The 27500-nt window shown below is 41.2% G+C and overlaps 1 protein-coding gene across 6 annotated transcripts in view; it reads left to right on the top strand.

Moving 5' to 3' along the window:
- abcc9 (ATP-binding cassette, sub-family C (CFTR/MRP), member 9) overlaps nucleotides 1-27500 on the top strand; it is a 95983-nt gene that overhangs the window by 40253 nt on the left and 28230 nt on the right. For all 6 annotated transcript variants that reach the window (XM_080421835.1, XM_080421831.1, XM_080421832.1 and 3 more), the window contains exons 17-27: nucleotides 3450-3522; nucleotides 7679-7784; nucleotides 13078-13116; nucleotides 16845-16946; nucleotides 18528-18612; nucleotides 19204-19284; nucleotides 23384-23521; nucleotides 24252-24377; nucleotides 24735-24834; nucleotides 24936-25009; nucleotides 25325-25525. In XM_080421835.1, the coding sequence (XP_080277961.1) occupies nucleotides 3450-3522; nucleotides 7679-7784; nucleotides 13078-13116; nucleotides 16845-16946; nucleotides 18528-18612; nucleotides 19204-19284; nucleotides 23384-23521; nucleotides 24252-24377; nucleotides 24735-24834; nucleotides 24936-25009; nucleotides 25325-25525 (1125 nt within the window). The remainder of the gene's footprint in view (nucleotides 1-3449; nucleotides 3523-7678; nucleotides 7785-13077; nucleotides 13117-16844; nucleotides 16947-18527; nucleotides 18613-19203; nucleotides 19285-23383; nucleotides 23522-24251; nucleotides 24378-24734; nucleotides 24835-24935; nucleotides 25010-25324; nucleotides 25526-27500) is intronic.

The following is a 27500-nucleotide window of genomic DNA, read 5'->3' as shown; positions in this document are numbered from 1 at the left end:
TTGGACTATGGGATCTGTGGTTTAATGTTTACAATGGACTATGGGATCTGTGGTTGCGGTTGCGGTCCCAACTTAAGTCTACACATAGTTTGGTTGCGTGCATCACCAGATGTTATGGACTAGTAGGGTTTTAATATAGCAGAAAGACACGTATTTGTGATTGGTAAATGGTCTGTATGTACAGTGTCTAATATAATCTTTATCAAAAGTGCTTTACAGTGAATGCTGTGTACATTCATCCATTCACACACATTCACACACTGACAGCAGAGGAAACCATGCATGGCACCAACCTTCTCAATAGGAGCAGTTGGGGGTTCAGTGTCTTGCTCAAGGACACGTTGCTGGGAGGAGCCGGGGATCAATTCTCATTCTGATCCTTTGCCGCCTTCAGGTCGAACACTGGGCTGATGGCAAATTCATGTTTTTTTTTAAGTAAGAAAAAGTACATACGCTGGTAAAAAATTACTTACCACCAACTCTGGTTGCATGGTAATAAAAAATACCTTGAAATACCTCAGACCAATCTGAATCTACTGCAGCCCTACGCTAGGCTACCATTAGATGTTTACGGACCTGAGTAATCTTGTACAAATCCCTTCTCTTCTTTTTTCTTAATTGTTTCATGCTGCCTCTTTCACATAATTATCTTTTCTCATCTCCAGTCTTTTAAACACTTTCACCCTGGTTTTGTTGATGTCATTATACATTTTCAAGTTTGCCAAAATTTCCAAATGTTCCAAAATGTTCCAGTTTCCCCCAAATTATATATATATAATAAAAAATGTTTTCAACATTTCCCAAAAGTCGCATAAATAGCTGATCTACAAGCTCACAATGGCCATGAAGCGACATGTTGTGTGAGCTTGTAGATCGGTTATTTTCGCCACATGACTACTTATGTATGTCTTCTTCTTCACATCCGTTCCCTTGCCCCTTGTCACCTTGTACCCGCCCCTCTCCCCACCATCATCCTTGGCGCTCTGTGTACAAACGTAATGTTGTGCTTTCTCAACAGAAGCATGTGTCTTTGATTTCTGTTTGTTTTGGTCTGATCGGCTAATCTGTGCTCCGCTGTGATGCCTGCCTCCTCCTCCTCTCTGTGTTCGTAGGAGAGCTGGGGGATTTATACACCAGATAAGACGTAATAAATCAACCATGCGATGGCGGTGCTTGATTGACGCACTAGCCCGCCATCAGGAGTTGAAGAGGAATCTCACTCATGTATACAATAAGCTCCACTTTGCTTTTTAAAATTCACTGAGATCTAGAGAATTCTATGTACACACACATACAAAAAAAATTGGCCACTTTGTAACAATCGTCTTGTGAGGAAATTGCGAAGCAGACTAAAATTAAACATGACCATAGATGATCACACCGACACAAGGGTTTTATGGCTCTAACTAGCGACAGCCGTGGCCAGATAGGCATTAGGTTTTTGGGTTGTCTGGCCGCCAGTCCGTCCGTCCATTTGGCACACATGTCCACTTGGACTCAAAGATGAACTGATTACAAGTAGTAATAGTAGGGCGTCAAAGATCAGTGGTCAAGGTCACTGTGACCTCACAAATCACATTGATTCATTCCTTCAAATTCGCCATTCACTACATGTACACATTCATTCACTACATAATATGAGTCTATACATTCATTCAATACATATACTATATGAGTCTGTACATTCCCTGGAACTGGTCGGCATGAGGCATTCAACCACGATACGGTATTTAGGGTGTTCTGGAATGGCAGCGAGCTGTTCCACCTACAGTACTGTCTTATTGTCTCTCTCTCTCTGTCTCTCTGTCTCTCTCTGTTTGTCTCTGTCTGTCTGTCTGTCTGTCTGTCTGTCTGTCTGTCTGTCTGTCTGTCTGTCTGTCTGTCTGTCTGTCTGTCTGTCTGTCTGTCTGTCTGTCTGTCTGTCTGTCTGTCTGTCTGTCTGTCTGTCTTCTGTCTGAATCCCTCCCTTCGTCTATCTAAGAAGACATCAATGTCATGAGATAATCCTAATTCATACAAAGATCCCCCGTCCATTCCCTTACAAAGTAAGGAAACAAAATGTCGACTGTGTCTGTGGTCGGGACGCTGCCCTTTTGGGGGAGAACTCGGCCGTGTTTGTGAGAAAGGATTCGGAGCAGGGGCTTGGGGGGGGGGGGGGTTAGTAGGGGAGAAGGGGTTGAGGGGTAGAAGGCCGGAGCATTGTCAGATAAAATAAACACGAAATAAATAAGAGAAAACAGCAGATGGGAGGAATGTAAACAGCGATAGGGTCTCAGCAGGAAGCAGGGCGATAGATCACCAAACGGGGATTATAGAGTGGACCAGGCCTGGCAGTGCTGCACGTGCTCATTGGTTGCATAATGGTTTTCACTGGGAGTCCATTCTTTCAATTTGTCCGGCGTTTAAATCCATCTCTGGATGAGGATACATGAGATCTGGTGGAATGTTGATGTGAGGGGTTTGCTTGCTCTGACGGGGGTGTTGTGCTGTTATGCAGACTATAGGACATGGATATGTATTGTCTGACTGACTTTGTTTGACTGACTTTGTTTTGGTTTTTATTGTCTGTGTATCAGTTTTTTGCATTTTTCTTTATTTTATGGTGTTGTGAGTTAAAGGAGTAGTTCACCCAAAAAATTACTTATGTTCAATTACATCATTACACACGCCATGAAGCCTTGAATTCATGGATATTTTGCGTTTATGTCCCATTCCTGAGCCAATAATTTCATGATCGGCAGAAAGATCCTAATGTCTCCGGTAGGAGACTCAAAGCGTCTCCATTGTGTCTCCTACCAGAGACTCCGCCGGTCATCAAATTATTGGCTCAGGAATGCGACAAAAACAGAAAAATCTCAAGGCTTCATGGGGAGTGTAATTGATAGAAAATAAGATTTTTGGGGGGTGAACTACTGGGTGTTATTCAATCCGTTTATTGTAATTTTTGTATTGGATTTATCTGCATACGGTAGCACCCATTTTGATAATGAATGCTTCCGTGGAAAACCCAATTAACAAAGTAAGAAAATAAATAAATAATGGTTTGCTGAAACCAACTCTCTCTGTGCTGGTCTGGTGGACGCCAGTGTGAGCTTTATAGGAGTGCGTCCATGAATGAATACCTTCAACCTCACCTCGAGGAACTGAGAGACGTTAACCACCTCCAACCTTTCGTCCCCATTCTGGCCATGTCATTAAAGGCAAACGTTTCACATACATTTTTTTTTGTTGAAATATAGCTAAAATAGCTCATGTGAGTAGACAGTGTATTGATGGTGTATGGTCATTTGACTGGATTCTTGTTTAGTTTTGTGGCTCATTTGTTACACCTGCAACTCCCTGCTTATACAGTAGCTGTGGATAAGACCACTGTATAGTCTCTGTGCATGTGTGATGCAAGATCATTAATCAGTTTTTGTTTTGTTTTTCTTGCTTTTCTCTTTATCCAGGTGAGCAATGGATTCTTCACCTGGGGAAGCAACCTGTCCACACTGTCGGACATTAACATCAGAATCCCTACAGGTAATTTAATGTCAGTAATGTGAATGTGAATTGAGCCGATACTAATGCTAGCCTTCTGACATACGTATGTTGGTAAACGTTGTGCGCGGCTGATTATGTTATAACATGTTCACATGAATTTACGTGCTGTTGTGACAGTTGAGTTTATTCAACTAGATAGAATCATGCGCTAGCTGTAGAAACTGTGCCGATTGGATAGAAAAAGACTTAAGCCCAGTACATACTAGGGCATTCACCGAATAGTCGAATATTCGAATATTCGAATATCAAACCGACTATTTGAATATCAAACCACTATTCGATTATTCGAATAGTGATTTTTTACTGTCTTTTCTACAGCAGACATGCAGCTGTGAGCTCTGGTGTGACGTCAACTCGCATTCCTTGAGTCGAGTCATCAATGCCATTGAAAAAAAAAAAAAAAAAAAAATTAATTATTTTATTTTTTATAATCAAATCGATTAATCGAATATTCGAATACTTATAGGTCGAATAATTCGAATACTAAAAATCACTATTCGTGAATGCCCTAGTACATACATGCATTCTCCTTCCAACGTCCAGACTTTTCTTCGGAAAGGGAGGTTGATATATGTGTAAACTACAAGTTGACGTCACTCTGAACCATGCTGCTCCTTATAGTCAACCGGAGGTTTTGTTGGAAGGGAGCAGCCATCAGCGGGGTGAAGCTGAAACTGAATTTCCCCCGTGGGAATAGAAGGTCTTCAGTCAATCCGGGAACACATATCTGTAATTTTAGATTTCTTTGGCTATTCAAAAATAGCAGATATACAAGCTCAAAGCACGGCACCAAGTGCCACGCTATGAGCTTGTAGATCTGCTAAAAAAAGGAATTGGCGTGGAAATCTGTACAAATCTTTGAATATGTATTTTTTTTAGCCATATATATTGTCATTTCAAGATTTTAGTTACAAATGTTATATATATATATGTATATTCAAAGATTTGCACACATTTTCAAGATTTGTAAAAAATAGCAGATCTACAAGCTCATTGTGCGGCACTCGGTGCCGCGCTATGAGCTTGTAGATCTGCTATTTTTGAATAGCCAAAGAAATCTAAAATCACAGAGATGCGTTCCCGGAATTGACTGGCTTAAAAAAAAAGTCAATAGAGTTCAACGTCCAGGAAGCGAACGCAGACGGTAATTATTGAGACATGTTGTTTGTGTCCAAAGTTTTGGACGGTTGGACGGACGGACGGACGGACAGACAGACAGATGGACAGTTGTGTAACTGTAGCTGTGTTGGAAGCATGAAGGAATGTTTGAGTGACGTCACTGGAATGCAGGGTGTAACGAGAGCAGACCACGCTGAAGACACGCTGACAGTCCAACAGTGTCGTATATCATCTACGTATGCACGCGCACACAACATGCACGAGCCAACACACACACACACACACACACACACACACACACACACACACACACACACACACACACATACACACTCGGTCACTGTACATGTTCACTGCACGTGAACACAGACACACTGACACACACACACACATACATACAATTTGGCATTAATATAAGGTCAAGCTCTCTCTTGCTCTCTCATCCTCTCTCACTTTTTCTGCTACACACACACACACACACACACACACACACACACACACACACACACACACACACACACACACACACACACAGAAACCCCACCTCTCCTTGGATCAGTACCAAGGTAGCTGTCCTGGCTATCTTACTAAGACAAACAGGACTGGTCAGCCGGCCAAGGGTTGTTGTAGGCTATAACGCTATTTGGGGCAACTGCATGTGTGTGCGTGTTTTTTGTGTGTGTGTGCACGTCTGTGTGCACTGTGCATGCATGACAACGTGCCTATGAGGAGTGAATGTGGCTGCTCAGTTTCAGCTGAGCGTGTGTATGTGTGTGCACGCTTAAAGTAAGTAGGGGGGGGGGGTTAATTAGGGTGATTTATTTTGTGACTTTAAAGAGAGTCACACATTCACAGAGCAACTTTGCGTTCTATTTACTTGTTTCACAAGTTGGTCTGTAAGACTGTAATGCATTATAAGTGATGACCTGACTAAGATGTAACCTGACATCGAAACGTTTTTTTCTGTGCTTTGCACCCTGTGACCTATATGAAAAAGGCTCAAATCGTCGGAGTTGCTCCAGCGCCTTCTTTATTTGGCGCGCCTCCGCCCAAGTGGAGCTTACTATGAAACCGTGCTCGGGTTGTGTGTGTCTCTGTCTGTGTGCAGCCTGTGTGCAGCCGCGCCCCCATGTGACTCACGCTCTCATTGGCTGCTGACAGATCTCAGAGTGGAGCTTACTATGAAACCAACCCGATCGCCCCCCAAACACGGTGAAATAGCACGGATTGACAAACGGCAATTCCGTGCATAGATGACTAGGAACTCCGAAACTCCGTGCATAGGAGAACCATATCCCCCCCTCATTAACTTCAGTACGAGGCCGCGGAGGCAGTCACGTGACTTTCTCTCTACGCTCTCCCCATCACGGTGAAATAACACGGATTATAAGTCCGTAAATACACAACATAATAATTTAAAAAAGAAGAAAAAAAAAAGTTAGGGCTGCGTTCGCTTCCCGCGTTCGCGCGTCTTACTTGTATGTGCTCCTGAGAGGGGGGGGGGGGGAGGGAGGAGCTACTGCTGAGGATGGGCAGCTAACGCTTTGAAGATTTTCAAGTGGGCCCTGATCCAGAAAAGGTTGGGAACCACTGCCATAGATCTGGATGTGTGCAGTTATACTACTATGTGTGGGTGATATATGTTATAATCTCTGTTCTCTGTCAATTTGAACTAAATTCTGCAAACAGATCTTTGGCTCGACTCATAAGATTATACGCGTTCCTAAAGCAGACGGTGATACAATTAATACCACGCTCTGTAGAACAGTGGTTCTCAAAGTAGCATCCGGGGACCCCCCAGGACATGGGTCCTTGAGGGGTTTCCAGGGGGTCCCCTGCGGAAATGTGTTAATATAGCATCAAAATCAGTTCATCTTCTTTAAGCCATTCAATCTGGGAAAGCATTTGAGTCATGTTCGATTTTGCTACATAATCGTCGCTGTCGGGCAGAAACCTCTTATCTCCACATGTTAACCTTTTGTGTTTTATTTGTAAATTAATGCTTACTTGATCATACTATAGCGTCACACTAGGGGTGTGCCGATATATCGTCCCGCGATATATTGCGATACGTTTTCGTGACGATATGTATCGTTTTGGGGGGGAAAAATATCGTTTTGAATTTTTTTTTTATATATATATATATATATATATATATATATATATATATATATAATATATATATATATATATATTTTTTTTTACAATAATAATAATCAGGCATGCAAACAGCCCAGAGGTGAAAAGGGTAAATCGGTAATATATATTATATATTATATTAATAATATATAATTAATATTATAAAAAATTTAATTTAAATTTAAAATAATTTATTTATTATTATATTTAATTATAAATAATTATATATTAATATATATTAATTAATTATAATATATATATATATCTATATTTTTTATACATCAAAAGTACCAGATATACAAGCTTGAAAGCTTTGAGCTTGTGGATCTGCTACATTGACTATTTTTTTATTCCTGAAAAGTAACAGTTTTGGACATATGAGGTTTCCACCCGACAGAGACGATATATATAATATACGTTTTTCGGCAAACTGTTAGGATTTAGAAGGTGTTTAAAGAATCGGTCTCATGGTCTAAATGGGTTAACCCTATACAGGCTACAGTGGCTTTTTGAAAATAGCCGAACTACAGGCTCACAATGCGTCAGTTTCAAACATTTTGAATATTTTTTGGATTCTTTTTTAAAAACACAAATCTTGCATGGGGGTCCTTGGCACAAAATCTTTTCAGATGGGGGTTCGCGGCCAAATACATATGAATTTGTGGGTCCACCGTCCTTGACATGAAAGAGTTGCTGTAGGAGTTATTATGTCCAGAGTGATATAACTATGAGAGTGACCACACTAGCTTTGACTCCCACTGTAAGAATGGAATGCAGAAGTTCTCTTTCTATCCCAATGAGGAAGTTCCAATGTTTGGAACTACAGGAGGCAACTCTCTCTCTATATCGCTGATTATGACCTGCCATCTCCATCCAGGTCAGCTGACCATGATCGTGGGCCAGGTGGGTTGTGGGAAGTCTTCTCTTCTTCTGGCCATGCTCGGAGAGATGCATGCCCTCAGCGGAAAAGTCTACTGGAGCAAGTGAGAACATCCTTCTATACACTATAACAATACGACGATTACCATTTATGTACTTCGGTTGAATGTTGAATATGTACATAATATCATATGAATTATTATGTAGTTATATACATTATGGCTCTATACCACGTATTGTGTACAGAGAGTTGTTATATTGTGCTTGCCTGGCTATTTTTGATGGCTCTTACGGGCACATACGGGTTCATGTTGTCTTCATGGTCAAATGTAAGAATTTTGTGTCCTTGTTGAGAAATGTCTCTGCTAAAATGTAAAGATATGGCTTGTTTTGAAATGCAGAATCCGTATTTGATGTTTTAAGAATTACGTGAAATGATCAAATCACCATATGGAAAGTTATGGGTTTCTATTTTTAAGAATAGTTTTGCAATTTACCACTGCAGATAAGATAAGAGACTACTAATTATTGTATGTTCTCTTGACCTTATATACTGTACATAACCGCTACCTTGTGAGAAGTCTCTCTTAAGGTTAATTCAGACCGCTGTAAAGTTTCTCTGCAATGTTCTAATGCTTCAGTGTATGCTCTGTTGTACGACTGTCACGCAGGAAATGGCAAACCTAGAAGCTCTAACCGTGTTACGGATATGACACGTGAGCTTGGAGGTTTGCTTTATCCGGCGCAGGATACCGTTGTACGACAAAGTATAAATCGGGCTTAAAACGGTTTCATCTCGTTGCGAATCCTTGGTCTGATCTAGGCGTAAGGTTTCAGTGCTCCAAGGTCACAGTGATTTTTATCACACAAAGGATTTCTGAGATTTTCTCAAAAGAAAGCTACAACTCAAAAGTGATGTACATTTTGTATTACTTGCGCCAGGTCACAGCCTCAAATCTAAACAAAATGAATCAGAGATGCATGAAGGTATCTGGTTGGACAGTCGCACTGTGACCCTGTAAACAGAGGCATACGTCCCATGTTCTTTGGCATATATAAAATAGTTGCATATAGGTTTCTAGAGCTGTTGGAAGCTTAAATGTTTTATACCGCTGTGACTACTGTCTACCGGTCTCACTGCCAATGCTAATCATTCTCCTTCATCACAGTTCAGATCAAGTCATTCCATTCTTTCATCATCGATACATACATAGTCTAAGCTAGTGGTTCCCCAACCCTGGTCCTCGAGGGCCCCCTGGTTCTGCAGGTTTTCTCTAGGTTGTCCTCGGATGAGCCCTCCAGCGGCGCTTCCAGTCATCTCGATTCCCCATACATCTGGCTCACTCACCAGTTCTTTACGCCACTGCATCTTTCTTTAGTATGTCCATGTAGGTAGGTGTGGTGTCGCGATCGATGTCCGTTTGTTAGCTCCCACGCGACACTGGGAGCAGGAGCTCCCAGTGTCGATGGCAGTGGCCAGCCAGCCTCATTCTCCTGGCTGCTATCTTCTGCTATCCCCCCCCCCATACAATGGTTTCTTCCCTATTAGGTGGTGCAATGCACTCACACAGTCTCCCAGGAATAGCTATACTGTAATTTATGATTAAAGTAATACGGTGGCCATTCTACTCTTTCTTCACACTCAGAGGGAGGGAGCAAATTGCAAATGACCACCATGTGGTCAATGGTGACATCCAATCATATTACAGTCTTTACATGAGTCTGAGGGCCAGGTTGAGGAACCACTGAAACCATTCCATCCATTGTCTTCATGTTCAGTGTTTCACTAAGCTTTTTTTGGGGTTTTTAGTTGTGTTTTAGTTTTCCCTCCGAATGTGTGTAGTCCCTGTCAGGGGAGGGTGTAGACCAGGGGTGGGCAACTTTGTAGATGGTGAGGGCCACAAAATGTCCTCAATCAGTCTGGGGGGCCGCATTGTTTATCGGCAGGGACCCCCCCCCCCCCCGTTGACAAAACGGACCCCCCCCCTGGTCCCAGCCCGCCCCTGTTTATCGGCACTCTAGCCAGTAGTACCCCATTACTCAAAAAGCCCATAATAGTCACATATGTGATAAATAAGGGATATTAACTATTACTATTTGTTATAACTTTGTTTTTATTTAGCATTTAGTAATGCTTCTATCAACTTACTACAGCTGTACTGCTAAACAAAATGTCACATTCCTGAGTATGCCTTTCAGAGTATTGCTGTAACCTTGGCTTAAAAATATACAAAAATGAACACTAGAATTATAGTTAATAGTTCTATTAAAATAAACGAGAGCGCGCTCTACTGTTTGGAACAGTTGAAGGCAATAGTTCACCATTTCGGATATGTTTAGATTACTTACTTCTTCTTTTTTTGGCCTGGGGCCGCATTGAGTGACGGTGCGGGCCGCATGCGGCCCGCGGGCCGCCAGTTGCCCATCCCTGGTGTAGACCCATGTGTGTAGTCCCTGTCAGGGGAGGGTGTAGACCCATGTGTGTAGTCCCTGTCAGGGGAGGGTGTAGACCCATGTGTGTAGTCCCTGTCAGGGGAGGGTGTAGACCCATGTGTGTAGTCCCTGTCAGGGGAGGGTGTAGACAACCTCAGATAACACCTGACATCGCCAGCCACTTATTTTCATCTGACAGCGAGGAGTTTCACTGGGAGGACGTAACGCATTCAGAGTAACTTGCTCTCCCTCCCAGTTTCTCTCCCTGCTGAATAGGCACCCTGACCATAGTGTAGTAGTCAGTAGTGCCGCGACAGAGCCAGGCTTCTCACCCACGAACACAGCCAGTTGTGTTCGCTGGAGCGCCGCCGGCCCAGCCGGAGGCACCGTGCAGCATTCAAACGCCTTTCGCCGTGGTCCCTGTTCAGTGTTCCATCAAGCTTTTGTATTGTCCACGTTGGCGTTGTCATCTTGTCTGCACACGCACTGTGTGTGTGTGTGTGTGTGTGTGTGTGTGTGTGTGTGTGTGTGTGTGTGTGTGTGTGTGTGTGTGTGTGTGTGTGTGTGTGTGTGTGTGTGTGTGTGTGTGTGTGTGCGTGCGTGCCTTTGCGTGAATATAATTGTTAACCACAATGCTAATCCAAATCTCATCTTCCTCACTGCTTTGTTGATTAACACTCACAAACTGTGCTTAACCTCCACTGTCATTCATTCAATGTCTCATTTAACATCACCCCACCTGTCATCCATTCTGACCATCTCTCAGTAGATAGCTGGGGATGGATCTATGATTAGCATTGGGCGACATTGACAATAGATAGACTAACAAAAAATGATATCTATAGCTTGTTAAAATATAAATACAAAAGTTTACCAATGTCATAACATTACCACTACAAGTTGTGGTAAAAGAGCCTAATAGCAGAGCTATTTCGTCTTCAAATTCTTCAGTACTTTTCTACTGTGTCACACTAACGTTTTAGCTAGCGTTTTTAAGCATTTGCATTAGCCTGAACAGAAAAATGATAGAAGAAAAAGTACAACCTCCACCCAGAAAACCAACACATGCCTTAACAGTAGTTTGAGGTAGAGTTTTATTATGTGCAAAAAAGGTTCTTAGGTTGCATCCTCATAGACCAAACATATTTTGTCATGAAATAAGGCATTTGCACACCTCCATTTTGATGATTGATTACTATAGGAATATAGAGCTATTTAAAAGTTATTCTAAATAGCTTATCGTCGATAAGCTCATGCTATATGTTGACTTAACCTTTATTCAGTGTCTGTGTAGTAATTTCTTGACTTATTATTAGTATTACAGTCACAGGATAAAAGGCATCACACTCAAGGAAACACCATCTATAATTAACAAAATATACAACATGCTTTCATAGTGCAGGACAAAATAAATAACAAGAGAACGCACAGTAAACATGTCAGATAGTGTCCATACTGTAATGAACTGATGTTACTTCCGAGCAATTCGTCTATAGAACGAGCCAAGCGACCATCGCGTGCTTCATTATACATCTTCATCGCTAGCTGCACAATAGACTGTCTCAGTCTTTTGTGTGTCCCCTTGGGGAAGATGACTCTATCATTAACCCTCCTGCTAAACCTTCCCACAATGTCCATGTGAGGGGGGGGGGGGTTGAGAGGTTGTCCTCTCAAGTGAGAGGACAACCACAACCGACCACTCACTCACATGAACCCTAGCTTCCATATTCTGGGTGGAACATTTGCCAAAAATACAAATAAAAAATAGCAGATCTACAAGCTAACGTACAGTAGCTATTTCTCCTAGAAGCTGACGTGTTCAGAGATTACAGAACCGAATCATTAAATTTCAAGCTTTCAAGCCAGTACCAGTTTATGCAGTACATAAACCTGTATGGGTCCATTCCAAAGGTCATTACACACCGGCGATTATGCGAATATACGCAAAATTCGGACTCGTTCCGAATAAATGAAAGACGCTTTTTCGCTTTTTCGCTCCGTGGAAGCTTGCATTGACTTTATAAGGTTTTTAAAAAAAACGTATTATTCGCATGAAAAAAATCGTCCCCGGTGTGTAAGGGCCTTTACACTTTCAGAGTTAACCACTTCAAATTTCTATACACAGAAACCTGACCTGAGTTGGCTCTGTACTTGGTGCACTCTTTTCCCCCCTCTACACCAAATCATTTCGCTGAAAATATCCGATCTACAAGCTCGTAGATCGGCTATTTCTTGGCAAATTTTACCTTCACAATAGGGATGCTAGGGTACAGGTGGTTAATATCGTCTCTGTTGGGTGGAAACCTCATATGTCCAAAACTGTGACTTTTCAGGATTCAAATTCAAAAATAGCAAAAGTTGAAGATCTACAAGCTCAGAGCTTGTAGATCTGCAAAAAGTGAGAATATGGAGATACAAGGTTTCTGCTCGACAGCAACGATATCAGAACGCTGCTGTGTACCACTGGGTCACATGAGGCTGAAATAAGCTCTCCCTGTTGTTTTCTCGTATGATAACGATGGAGCATCTTCAGATCATTATTTTACTCTCATTTATGTGTGGAGTGAAATAATGAAACAGGTGGTAGGAGGAGGTGCTATTATTAAGAATGATCATTTCTAAAATTAATAAATGGAGGTGCACATCGGTATCATATGTCTGTATACTAACCTCTGCTTTGTGTGTGTGTGTGTGTGTGTGTGTGTGTGTGTGTGTGTGTGTGTGTGTGTGTGTGTGTGTGTGTGTGTGTGGGTGGGTGGGTGGGTGGGCGTGCGTGCGTGCGTGCGTGCGCTTGGGCACGTGTGTGCGTATATTGTATGCATGCATGCTCATGAGAGCATTTTTTTGTGTGCGTCTGGTACGTGTTTTGTGTACGGATGTGCGTGCGTGCGTGCGTGCGTGTGTGTATGTACTGTGTGTGTACTGTGTTGTATCTCTTTGCATCCTGGACCTCTGCTATATCAGGCCTCCAGATTGTGAGATGGCCCATGAAGGGAACATAAGGTATTTGATCCCTTTAAAACACTCTCATTACACACACACACACACACACACACACACACACACACACACACACACATACACACACACACACACACACACACACACACACACACACACACACACACACTCACACTCACACTCACACTCACACTCACACTCACACACACACACACACACACACACTCCAACCCCACTTAATCATTGATGTGAGCTAGTAATAGGAATGATCAGGCAAATCTACGATGTTCGTTTATGTTAGATACATAATAATGACATTTGAACATCCATGTTTTGCGCGTCTTACCTGTTTACATAACAAAACAATAAATATATACAGTATATATTCTTTTTAACGATATTGTTTCTCTATACCAGCAGTTATCAGCCATGTAGTAGTGTGGTAGTGTTTACCTGCAGAAACACACTGCCCTCCCACTGTTTTTTGGTGTTTTCACTGTTTGTTTTGGTAGACATGGATGTTTTTGGGCTACTACAACAAACAGTGAAAACACCTAAATAGATATGGTTTTGTTATGTAAACACAGGGCATACATACTATGCCATTAATGACCAGCATTATACTGATAAATTGTATAATGTTCTGAAATACTGCTTGAGACTTTAAATGCAGCATGAATTCAACAGCACTTGGATAAGCTTTCACACTATTATGTGCAACATGACGGTATACTTTTGGAAACCACAAAACGTGATGACAGATGATATTAATGAGAAACCAGACATGACGTCTCCTGCTCATCCTCTTTGGGTGGGTGTGAAGAAGACAAACTATGATGACTTTATATAGTTGACCAGTTAGCTGCTGACAGGCTTTTGTCATTCCACACACGTCTCTTCCATGGTATCCATCTTTCTTTCTTGCTTTCATTCTTTCTTGCATTCTTGCGTTCTTTATATCTTTCTTGCTCTCTGTCTTCCTACACAAACTGTGAGTTTATTCTAACCCATGATGCCGTGGCTTTGACAGCTGGTCAGGGACAGAGGAGTCTGGTGAAGACGTCAGGAGGTATAGGTTCCATTTCCCTGCTTCCTGTGTCAGATGTGAAGTGTCCCTCACTGTTTCCCCTCCACTTCCTCCTCTGTCTATAAATTCATACGTTCTATCGTCTCTCACTATCTGACATGAGTACAACCTCATACAGTGTGGTCTCTCGTAAAAAAGATATGTTGATGTAACGCATGTTCTGCTGTTCCCGAACACACTTGTACGTACATGATGAACAACAACAGTTAAATGTAAAAAATGTGTACATCGTTGGGTGGAAACCTCATATGTATGAATTAAAATTAAAAAATAGCAAAAATAGCCAATTTACAAGCTCAAAACGTGGCATTGTGTTTTGAGCCTGCAGGCTATTAGTGTGTGTGCCTTGCACAACCACAGTCTTCTACAGTTTCTTGCTCAACGGCAGTAGATATGTCGAGGGTTGTGGGCAGAACATTTTGCACACCCGCCAAAATGGCCAATTTCGATTGCTCAAGTTGCAGCTCGAGAAACTTGAATTGGCAGCCTTTCAGTTTAACCAACTTAAAACTTTCGGGTGGAAACCTTGTTCGTCCAAAACGGTTACTTTTCAGGAAATGGGAAAAAAAAGAAGAAGAAATAAAATAAACAGTTTCTAATAGGTCCAATGTAGTAATTATTTAGTCAGAAGCTCTTGTTAATACTTGTAATTGGATCAAACTTTATAAAACCCACACAGACAGACTTAAAACACTCACTTTCAAAAATGTTTATAACTCGTGGAAATAGCTGCTTTACAAGCTCACAGTACGTCTACAAATGTTCGCCCCCAGAATAGAGATGCCTTTCTTACTGTACTAGATCTTGTACAGTAAATACTGTATGTATTCAGAAAGCTTGTATGTGTGTGTGTTCAGGAACAACCCAACCAGCGTTACGTCAACCCTTTTTGGAGTTAATCCTCATCTTTTTGGAGTAAATTCTCTCTAATCCTCATCTCCTGTCTCTATACGGTGCTCATCATCTCTCACTCATCAGGGTGATGTTCATTGAGTTTGCAGCAGTGGTACTGGTTGGTTTGTGTGTCTGTGTGCATTGTAATGCTGGGAGTCATTATGCTGGGAGTGCAGAGAATACACAGAAGACATACAGCTGTACACTTGATCCAATTTAGCAGAGAATACACAGAAGACACTACATACGGTATACTGTGTAATAATTGAGAACAATGGGATTCATCCCGAAATTTTCCGCTAAAGTTTAAAAGTTAAAGTTTGTGTCATAATCATAATAGACACATTAATGGCCGTTAGTGTGACACTGAATAAGAAAAGGTGTAATTTCTAATATGACCCTAAAGGGTTTTTCTTTTCTTTTCTTTTCTTTTCTTTTCTTTTCTTTTCTTTTCTTTTCTTTTCTTTTCTTTTCTTTTCTTTTCTTTTGCAAAAACACCATAAACTGAAGTCATAATCCTCCAGACTGTTGGACTTACAAGCAGCACAGGTTTAGGTTTGGACTCCCAGCAAAGCTGTTGTTTATGTTTTTATAGATGTTGGCAGTGGTGGAAGAGGTACTCTGACTTATTACTTAAGTAAAAGTATCAATACCACAATGTAGAAATACTCTATTACCAGTAAAAAGGCGTGTATTCAAAGTTTTACTTGAGTAAAAGAAAAGCATTGGCATCAAAGTATACTTTACGTAAAAGTACTCGGTTATGCAATCACATTTCACAAATATATTTCAAAATGTATAATTACATAGCCGAAGAGCTTTATTGGTAACGTATGTTTTGTAAAAGTAATCTAAATCTGCAAAGTAATTGGTAACTACATTTTTTATATAATTGTAGTGGAGTCAAATAATATTTTAGTCAGAGATGTAGTGAAGTATGAAGTATTGAAAAAACTGGAAATACTCAGGTTGTACTCAAGTACAGTACTTGAGTAAATGCACAACGTTACTTCCCACCACTGGATGTTGGTGATGCTTCAGCCGTCGTTCTTGTGGTCGTTGTTGCTGTTGTTGTTATTTGATGTGAGGTTTATCATTAACCCAATCCATAATCCATGTTTCCTCACAATGCTTTCTTTAGTTTGCGGTTGAGTTTGATATCTTCTGAAGATATTTATTCCCTCTCCCCTCTGCAATTCTTCATAAAGTGTCTTAAAACAAGAGTGCTCTTAAAACAACCTTTACAACCTAAAGGTAAGATTCACCCATTTTCAACCTTCATATAATTGGTCCTCACCAATGCTCAATATAACATGGCACCAGTTTCTGTGGAAAAAAAAGGTGGGCTGTGGACAGTTCAGAAACCTGCCTACCAATGACATCATCAATGGGAATTCCAAGCTAATAGAAACTAGCCTTTCTCTTCCTGGAGAGTTAGCATGCTGAAATAGAAGCCATTGTTCTTACATTACATTAATAATAATACAAAAAAAATAAGTTTGAAATCTTGCCTGCTTATCGAGGATGTCACTGGTAGGCAAATTTTTGAATTCTGAGACACAGAGTGAGCAGACAGAAATGGTGCCATCTTATTATAAGGAGGATTAGTGAGTGAACCTTTAAGATTTAGCTCAAAAGAGAGAAATATTATATAAAAACACTTAAATTAAAGCACTCTTGTTCCTACGGAGCTTTATGAATACAGGACCTGTAGTTCTCACCCTCTCTCTCTGTCTCTCTCTCTCTCTCTCTCTCTCTCTGTTTGCCTCCATTTCCCATGATGCCTCAGTAAGAACAGGTACTCCGTGGCCTACGCTGCCCAGAAGTCCTGGCTGCTCAACGCCACGGTGGAGGAGAACATCACCTTTGGCAGTCCCTTCAGCAAGCAGAGGTACAGTAAAGCTCAATGTGCAGTATGCTTTGAGCGTCATTTGAGCGTTTTGAGTCTGTCTGCGTCACCACAAAAACGTATACAAGTGAAAGCTGTAACAGAGCTTACTTCGCCTTCCCAACCATAGATATATATAAAGGCTAGATGGCTCAAGGGGACGGCGCAAGCGTAGCTCAACCGCGGCCATCTTGAAACAGTCATTCATAACATTATGTCTATGGTGCATATACTTTGAAATAACCATAGCGTGCTCAATTTACATCCGATTTTCAAACGGTTTGGTGTGTTGTAAACACCAAAGATGTAGTTATGATACTGCATACTTATAATTATAATCATGTTTTTTTTTTTTTTTATAATTTTATAATTTTATTACATCTTTGGTGTTTACAAAACACCAAACCGTTTGAAAATCAGATGAAAATTGAGCACGCTATGGTTATTTTAAAATATATGCACCATAGACATAATGTTATGAATGACTGTTTCAAGATGGCCGCCATGTGGCAACGTCGTACTCCATTGGCCAGCAGCGCGGGTGAGTCATCTAGCCTTTATATATATCTATGTTCCCAACCGCATGCGATCGTTCCTTCTGAGAAGGTCCGCCACGACACATTTGTATCGTTTTGACGTCACTCTCGTCTCGTGACGTGACACGTCACTAAACACTCATCGCGCAAAGCATACATTGACCGCTAGACCCTACTAACTATAGTGGTGGTTCTCAATGGTGGTTCTCAAGACCGGGAAAGCATCTGTCATTTTAGATTTGAACCACTTTAACCATTATCTTATACTTTGGCTCTTCAAAAAGTTCATAGCGCTATGAGCTTGTAGATCAGCTATTTTTTAGAAAAATATAAATGTTTTAAAGCGAACATTTGTAACTCAAATCTTTGCTTCTGGGGATTCTACAAATGTATTCTAAATCCTAACAGTTTAAAAAAAGAAAAACTTATGTTGCTATAATCAGTGGAACTCAAATGTTTCATGTCAAGGACCACCCAAAATGTATTTGGCCGCGGACCCCCCTCTCAAAATATGTTGTTCCAGGGACCCCCCAGAAGTAAAGATTTGAGTTAAAAATGTCGCTTTAAAATATATATATTCAAAGATTTGCACAAATTCTCACGATTTTTCAAAAATAGCAGATCTACAAGATCATAGCTCGGCACTCGGTGCCGCGCTATGAGCTTGTATATATTTTGAATAGCCAAAGTATAAAATAAGGGTTAAAGTTGTTACACAGATGCGTTCCCGGTTTTAATGGGATAAGGGAGTTCCAGGCAATTCTTCGATGATCCTTATTCTGCTTCTATATCTAGCGCTGAATATCCAGATGCTTTATGACACTGTTTCTCAAACGTTGGTCCGAGGACCACCAGGGGGTCCAAATGGACATTTAAGGGGTCCGTAACTCTCAAATAAGCATTGAGGATTTTATAGTGTAGAATGGTGGTCTCAGCGAAATGGGAGTGTCCTGATGCATATCAACCTGGGGGTCTGTAACTAAAAAAGGTTCAGACTGAGCCACTGCTTTATGAGGTGTTTTTTTTTACAGTGTTTGCTGTGTTTCAGGTACAAGGCAGTGATTGATGCCTGTTCTCTGCAGCCAGACATTGACCTGCTGCCCTTTGGAGACCAGACGGAGATTGGAGAGAGGGTATAACACACACATAACCTGTATATTACAGCAGAATAATGATCAATATATTGTTATGTAACACATAATAACAATGTTTTCTTTATGTTTTTCTATTATTCTCAATATTCTTAAGGAACGTTGATGCTCATTTTACATAATATGAAAGAGGCTACACAGTAACATCTCAATCTAATTAAACTTAAAATAAGTGTTTAAGAGCTCTATATTCTCACAGCAATCACTGCTATTGGTCTTTGTGCAATAACACCCGTCTCTCCTGCTTTTTTAGTAAACAGAACATACAGTTTTCAGGCTGGGATACTAACGTCATCCAATCAGGAGAGAGAACTCACGCAGGACACGCAAGTGAAGTTGGAAGTGATGAAATAAATCATCTTTGTGCGGTTCTCTATCCTGATTGGATGAAATTCGTAATGACCAGAAAATGTATTTTCTGTTTAATAAAGAGCTGGAGAGACGGGTAGACCCCTGTTACTGAGCAATCACTCTATAGCAATGATTACACTCTTCAGAGTGTCTTAAATGAACACTGAGGATTTTACTGTGTCTACAGTTATCATTATAATGATCAGGATCATAATGTTTCAGGGCATCAACCTAAGCGGGGGTCAGAGACAGAGGATCTGCGTGGCCAGAGCTCTGTATCAGAACACCAACATCGTCTTCTTGGTGAGTTCTGAATTTACCCACTGTTTGGGAGCAACCTTTAACGTAGTAGTTTCACTGTAAATGGTCTATTCATACAGAATGTAAATGGTAAACGGTGCATTTATATAGTGCCTTTATACAAAGCGCTTTACATTCACCCATTCACACATACTGTACCACCGGCAGAGGAAATCATGCAAGGCACCAACCTTCTCATCGGGAGCAGGAGTTTGTGTCTTGCTCATTGACACTTTGGAGCTGTCCTGGTATTCAAACACAGTATAGAAATATGTTCGTTTTTGCTTTTGAAACATTCACGTGGAATGTGTTTTTCACCGAGTGGACGGTTGAAAACATTGTCATTTATGAACGATATTTCTTTTTTCCGTGATGCTTTCAAACGTTACATCAGTTCCCCGTTGCCACCACAGGCTTTAATTTTGTGTCAGGAACACACGGTCACACCCCGTCAGATACCATCCCAGACATTCTCTCATACGCCTTATCACGCGTACCGATGTGTTGAATAACAATAATAGAAATTATTTATGTGATTAAAACACTAATGTAATCAGAGGAGTGTACGGGAGATGCTTCCTTAAACAATCATTTGGGGTGTGACTGAAATACAGCCGATCGGACTGTGAAAGCTCCCATATCTGATGGGGAGATTATACAGCGCGTCATACAGACACAACATGAGTTATATCAAACAATGACACAACTGTAACTCCATTAACACACTACCGGACACACCTACTGTACTATTACCTCCTAATAGCAGACACCTAGTAGAACAGAACAACTGTGTCACCACAGCTCTCTCAACCAGCATACTACGCAAAGCACTTTATTATACAAACACTATTTGGAAATAACATCGAGGGACAATTTGCCAGAAAGTCTTTAACCACATTTTTTTCCTCATAGGCCACTACTACTATACGTCACTGTCGGCCTTCAACTTTTTATGTTTTTTTTCCACAGATTAATGCCGTACTTCATCGTACAAGAGTGTCTTGCAAAAATAGCAAAAATAGCCGATCTACAAGCTCACAATTCACTATTCACTTAGAATCATTTTAACAGTAAAACTGGTTAAGTGCATCTGTCGGTTCTATAAATATTGAACCAATGAATAGAATTAACAAGAGCTTGTGACTAAATAATAACTACATTGGATAAATTGGAAAAGTAACAGTTTTGGACATACATACAGTACATGTACAAGCTTTCCATCCCACAGAGACGGATAGCTACATTTATTATGTCACATTTCCTACGCCACTTGTAGTTTCCCGGCTTGAGATTTAAAGGGGAAACACATTACGCAGCTGTGTCATATGTGTTTCCTGTCAAATCTTCTGCTGAGCCAATCAAACAACGCTACGGGAAACTGAACTGGAACAGGAAACGGGTATGCCACCGTCTAGAAACCTGGGACTATACAGTTACTGTATGCACAGAGCCTGTTGCACATGCTGTGCCTGTGTATCACTTTTGTATGCTGGATGGCTATTTTAACCCATTAAGACCGGGAACGCATCTGTGTCATTTTAGACAAGATTTGTTTGGGCTATTCAAAAATACCAGATATACGAGCTCATAGCCGCGCTATGAGCTCGTAGATCTGGTATTTTTGGAAAAATCTTGAAAAGGTGTGGAAATCTTTGAATATATATACTTTTAAAGCGAACATTTGTAACTCAAATCTTTGCTTCTGGGAATCTTTGCTTCTGGGATATTTTGAGATGGGGGTCCGCGGCCAAATACATTTTGGGTGGTCCTTGACATGAAAAGGTTTGAGAACCACTGATATTATAGCAGCAACATGAGTTTTTTCAAAAAACTGTTAAGATTTAGAAGACATTTGTAGAATCCCCAGAAGCAAATATTTGAGTTACAAATGTTTTTTTCAAGAACTTTCCCAAAAAAATGTCAAAGAAATCAAAAATTTTACACAGATGCGTTCCTGGTCTTAATGGGTTAAGCAGTCACATCTGACCGAGTCCAAATAATTGGAATCAGATCTAGGTGTGACTGCATACCTGTTGGCATTGAGCTAATTGATGCACACAGGATAAATCAGCCATCCCCACACACACAAACCACACGCACACACATATGTATGTGTGCGTGCGCGCACACACACACACACAAACTCATGACCAGTGTCAATTTTCACGCCCGTGGTGAAACTGCCGACCGAGATGCATTGCGTGTAACGTGATTTGCGAGTTGTCAGTGTTTTTATTTTGTCGGGAAACATCATAGTGCACAGAGTTCAGGTCTCCAGTCTACTTTTTCCCCCCAGTGAATAAGCAGTTACATTGTCCCTCATCTTGTTTTGAAGTCCATAAAATGAAAGGATCGGTTTAATCTCTATGCCGACAACATTATGTGTGTCTCCCTCGGGTCCATTCGCATGCCACCACAGCCATTTTATCACGCTGCAAGCTCGACTCTATCTCGAGGATGCTTTAATGGTTAGTCCAGATTTCAGAGACATTCCATTCCATAGATAGCTTGCAAATGCACATTTTTACCTGGGGTCGTATGTTGAATACACACGTAAAATCCTTGATCAGTGTACAAATGGAACCTAATGGACCCATTCTGTTTGTACACTCTTCTGAGTTAAATCAGCACTGAGGATTTAACTTACTAGGCTGCAGAAAAAAAAACTGCTAGTGGTGCACATGCAAATTTTGAGGAACCACTGCTTACCACGGCATGGCAAGCAGTATACTGTACAACTATACTGTATAAGTATGTAAAGAACCGGAAAATAAAGAGCTTGTGGATCTAAAAAGAGTAATACCATCGTGGCTTGGGCTGATATGGTACACAGCAGTTCCTCCTGAAGCATGTCATCTTTAATACCATTATGATCTAACCAGGCAGAAATGCTTTTATATTAAATGAATCGTTTTGCGTGTGGACGGAAGCGCCCCAGGCAGCAGTGGCTGTACTCTACTGTAAGTTATTAAGTAAGTAAGTACTGTAAGTAGTAGGTTCCAGAACCATGTGGCCCATAGGTCAGGAGTCTATCTCCTGTTTGGGTACCATTTTTATAGTCTTTGGTATGACCCGGCTGGGGGTTGCACCCTGACCTCCCAGCCTCAGGGCGGACACATGAGCTGGTTTGTACTGTACCATGCTGGGTTTGTATGACGCTGTAGTTGTGTTCTGGTCCATTGTAAGCAAACGTGATGTCAGGTTATGAATAAAAGCATAATCTGCAGATACAACACTGTAAATTACCCAGAGAAAGTTGCCTCAGCAACAGTAAAAGCAAAGCGCACTTAAATCACTACGGCTGTTGTCTTAAGTCAGACTTTGGCCTCACTACAAAGAGACTTTCCAAGTTTGGAATTGGAAATTATTAAAGGTCACACACTGCTGTTTCCAGGAATCACTGCTGCTTATTCATTTGACTATCTCCAAGGAAGAGTTTTTAACTATCTCACTGTCCAATGTTTAGCTGTTGATAGTAGGTTACCACAGTATGTGTGCAGTTTGTAAATAGAGCCGCACAAATCACAATACAGTGTTCAGCAGTGAACCTGCACTGTACAGGACAAATTGTCACCACTAGGACAAACTGGCTGCTTGTGTGCATGTCAGCTAGTGGTGGTGACAGTCTGTTGTACATCTCCTTTGAGTGACCTTTGGCTTTATATAAGTACAAATGTGCTTTATGTCATTTTCAGTGCAGTGTTTCCGCGTAAACTGATATAAATGCTGTTTCATATACCTGTCTAACCTCACTGCTGGATAATTAATGTCACCTTATTAATGTAGAGCTCTTTATATTTTATATAACCCCCTCATCCTTTTCAATTTAAAATCCTACCAGGTTGTATTGTTCTGTTTTATTTTTTAAACTACTTTCAACCTCGCATACAGTACCTATGTTGGGCATCTCATAGACAGAAAAATTATAAAAATCAAGACAGGTTTTCAAAAATAGTGGAAATAGTCTATGTACAAGCTGACAACGTGTCACGATGCCTTTCAGTAACACACTGTGGATCTCTCTCTCTCTCTCTCTCTCTCTCTCTCTCTCTCTCTCTCTCTCTCTCTCTCTCTCCCTCTCTCTCTCTCTCTCCCCTTTCAGGACGATCCGTTCTCAGCGTTGGACATCCACCTCAGTGATCACCTGATGCAGGAAGGAATCCTCAAGTTCCTGCAGGACGACAAGCGCACCGTGGTGCTGGTTACTCATAAACTACAGTACCTCATCCATGCGGACTGGGTAAGAACGGCACCACGTCCCCAAAATCGCAACATCCTTGTTTTTTTTTCTACTTGCCCTCTGCAGGGCAAATACTTTGACAACCGTGTTTAGTGCATGTTTGATATGGTGAGTTCCTTCAACGACCTGCTTCACCGGGACATTTCAGCTTTCCATCAGCTGTATCAGTCCTAGGGCTAGGACCGTGTAAACTTAACCCATTAAGACCTGGAACTGGTCATTTTTAGATTTGAGCTAAAAAGCATTATTTTACACATTGGGCTATTCAAAAATAGCAGATATACAAGCTCGGTGCCGCGCTACGAGCTTGTAGATCTGCTATTTTTGAAAAATCGCGAAAAATGTGTGCAAATCTTTGAATATATATATTTTTTTAAGCGAACATTTTTAACTCAAATCTTTGCTTCTGGGGGGTCTCTGGAACTAAATATCTTAGATGGGGTCTGCGGCCAAATACATATAATTTTGGGGGTCCTTGACATGAAAAAGATTGAGCACCACTGATATAGAAACATACGTTTTTCAGAAAACTGTTGGGATTTAGGAGACATGTAGAATCGGCTTCAGGTCTCAATGGGTTAAAAAACGTAAAAGGCACCAACTTACTTATATAGGAGCGGTTAGTGGTGTCTTGCTCAAGGACACTTTAACACTAATCCAGAGGGAGCCAGGGATCGTACTGGGAACCTTCTGATTCTGTGTGTGCGCGCGCGGGTGTGTGTTTGTGTAGATTCTAGCCATGAAGGACGGCTCGGTGCTCAGAGAGGGAACTCTGAAGGACATTCAGACGCATGATGTGGAGCTGTACGAACACTGGAAAACACTGATGAACAGACAGGACCAGGAACTGGAGAAGGTATACACACACACACACACACGCACACGCACACACACACGCACACGCACACGCACACGCACACGCACACACACACGCACACGCACACGCACACACACACACACACGGTGTCTTGCAAAGAATAGTGAAAATAGCAGATCTAGTGGGCTTGTAGATTGGCTATTTTCACTATTGTTGACATCTTTGGAAGATTGTTGCCTATAATGGCATGCTCAAAATAAGGATCCATTATTAATTGAGTATTTTATTCAATTATCGATTATCAATATATTTATTTCAAATAATGTATTAAATCGTTTAGTTTGATTAACTGTTGCAGCCCTACTTGTGTCTATTGTGTGTGTACACTGTGTGTAGGACATCGAGGTGGACAGTCAGACCATCCTGGAGAGGAAGACTCTGAGAAGAGCCTTCTACTCCAGAGAAACCAAGAGCCAGATAGATGATGAAGATGAAGGTATAGCACATACTGAGCCAGATAGATGACCATGAGAATAGTCACACCATGCGATAAAGAATGAAGTATCAAAATGTTGAAACTGGTTCCCATCTTCTCAGAGGAAGAGGAAGAAGAGGAGGAAGATGACAACATGTCCACCACCACCAATAGACGATCTAAGATCCCCTGGAAGGTAATCCATCCATCCATCCATCCATACATACATACATACAGTACATACAGTACATACAGTACATACATACATAAATATACACATAGACACCGATTTATGTTTGTGCTCACGGGTGCTAAACCACTTTGAGAATCACTGGTCTAAACAACTTGCTATCTAAATAACAATGTGTACATTGAAACTATAACATACCAGGTAAACACTGAACCTAGCATCTGTCTAAACAACCTGTCTAAATAACAATCTGCACATTTAAATGATAAGATAGCAGGTAAAAGGCCTCCATCCTTCCATGCGTTGGTGTTGTGTTTTCAGGTGTGTTGGCGTTACCTGTCCTCAGGTGGGTTCTTCATGATCTTTCTCATGGTCTTCTCCAAACTGCTCAAACACTCCGTCATGGTGGCCATCGACTACTGCCTGGCCTTCTGGACCAGTTACACCAGAACGGGGGCCACCGACGTCACCGGATCGCCGGATGGTGTCAACGTCACAGCTTCTGCCGTCAGTGATCCTGATGTACGTAGTAGAATCCTTAGAGCAGAGGTCTTCAACAGGGGGTCCGCGACCCCTAGGGGGTCCGTGGAGGTACTGCAGGGGGTCCGCAAAATTGTTGTTAGATTAGATAAAAAATATATAATTACAAAATATTTATAAAATTAAATGCAAAGAATTTTTACTAGATGGTTGTTTGTACAGGATGAACATTTTGAATTTTGGTTGTCATGGAAGCGTCTCGTATGAATGAAAGTTTTTTTCATTCGTTTGGAGCACCCGGTAATAAGAGCACAAGCTCATATGATGTGTTTGAAGTGGATGAAGATGGAGAAGATGGAAGCTGGGCAACGCATACACGCTAATGGATGCATAAGGAGAATAATTTCTTTGGTGTTATTAACAACATCCACTCTAAACTCAGAAATTTACAAATGAATGGTCTGTAATGGATGAACTGCACTCAAAACCCCTGTTGTGCTCCTTTATGTTTTGTGTGGATTTTGTCCAGCTTCCATCTTCTCCATCTTCATCCACTTCAAACACATCATAAGAGCTTGTGCTCTTATCACCTGGGTTCTCAAAACAAATGAAAAAAACTTTCATTAATACGAGACCCTTCTATGTCAGGGACCCATGCACAGAACGCACTGAAATATCTACTTCCTGTTTTCTTCATATCAAAATCTTAGCCTGTGCACCAAGGACTGACACAGAAATGTTCCTATCTAACATCAAAATGCATGAATGCAGTATGAAGCAGGCCCTAATAAGTTACCATGATGGACATAATGTGTCCATTATTGTGTCCTATCGGACCTTTAGCACACAACAAATGGTTGTGTTATCACGGCCTTGTGGCCCCTGACTTCAAGTCATTTTACAATTGTGGCCCCCTGCCTAATCTAGTTGAATATCCCTGAGGTAGGGGGTCCCTGCTCCATCTCCCCATCAGTTTGGGGGTCCCTGGCCTGAAAACGTTGAAGACCCCTGCCTTAGAGTATTCTTTGTTTTTTTACCTCATTTCCTCTATGACCCCTTCATATCTGCCATTGTTAAATAAAATCAGCAAATGTTAATGTTAACGAGTCCCGGAACCGCAGTTGTGTCGCTTTTCAACGTTCCTGGTAGTCTCACGTCACGTGACTCCCGACGGAATGCTCGCTCTCAACTGGTAAAAAACATTTAAAACAAGGCAGGCATCAGAAGTAGGTTTCAGTCCCGAGAGACACGGCAGAGCGAGGTGCTAGCTGAGCGAGTGCCCACGCGTGTGAAGTCGTGCTTATGCCAACTCAGTGCCGTTGTAGTTGCGTTAATTTGCGTACCGACAGGCTTAGAATCGTAAATATTTTTTGTCATCGTCAACATATGATGCAACAGGGGTTAAGGGCCGTTCACAACAAGCACTCTACAACTATAACACAGCTATAGATTCCACAACTATAAATAAGAAGACCATAGTAAACGATATAGTTATAGTTTTTGTTATAGAGCACTGTCTGACATCACTGCCGCTAGAGGGCGCTATCCCCCTGCGTCACAGCGTTAATTTTGGTATTGGATTTCCCATAGGGGAACCTCAGATCACGTCATATAAGAACTGTGTTCCAGAAATAAACAAATCAGCAAGGACATTTTACTCATATGGATATGAAGCATCAACTGATTTCGTTGTTTCTCCAAACACAGCCGTTATCAAATGCAACTCATTTGATAACATACATTTAATCATAAACGACACTTTGTCACATACCTGACAAAATACTGTCATGTTAAAGCGACATTGGCAGTTGAACGCAACGATTAGACTAACAAACCATCTGGGTAGTGGGTACAAACGTACTGTAGAGCCTACAAGGCCAACAGCATTCAGTAAGGTTAAACAGTCATCTGTCTTTCTGGAAATATTTTCCACCGCCTTGTGGTTTGGTTTCCTAGTTGTCTCTTTATCAGCTACAGTTTCAGAGAAAAGCCTTTTGTTTATTTTAAGTGAAACAAA

Source organism: Gymnoscopelus braueri (assembly GCF_963280865.1).
Source record: "Gymnoscopelus braueri genome assembly, chromosome: 23".
NCBI lineage: Eukaryota > Metazoa > Chordata > Actinopteri > Myctophiformes > Myctophidae > Gymnoscopelus > Gymnoscopelus braueri.
This window is presented reverse-complemented; position numbering and strand designations above follow the sequence as displayed.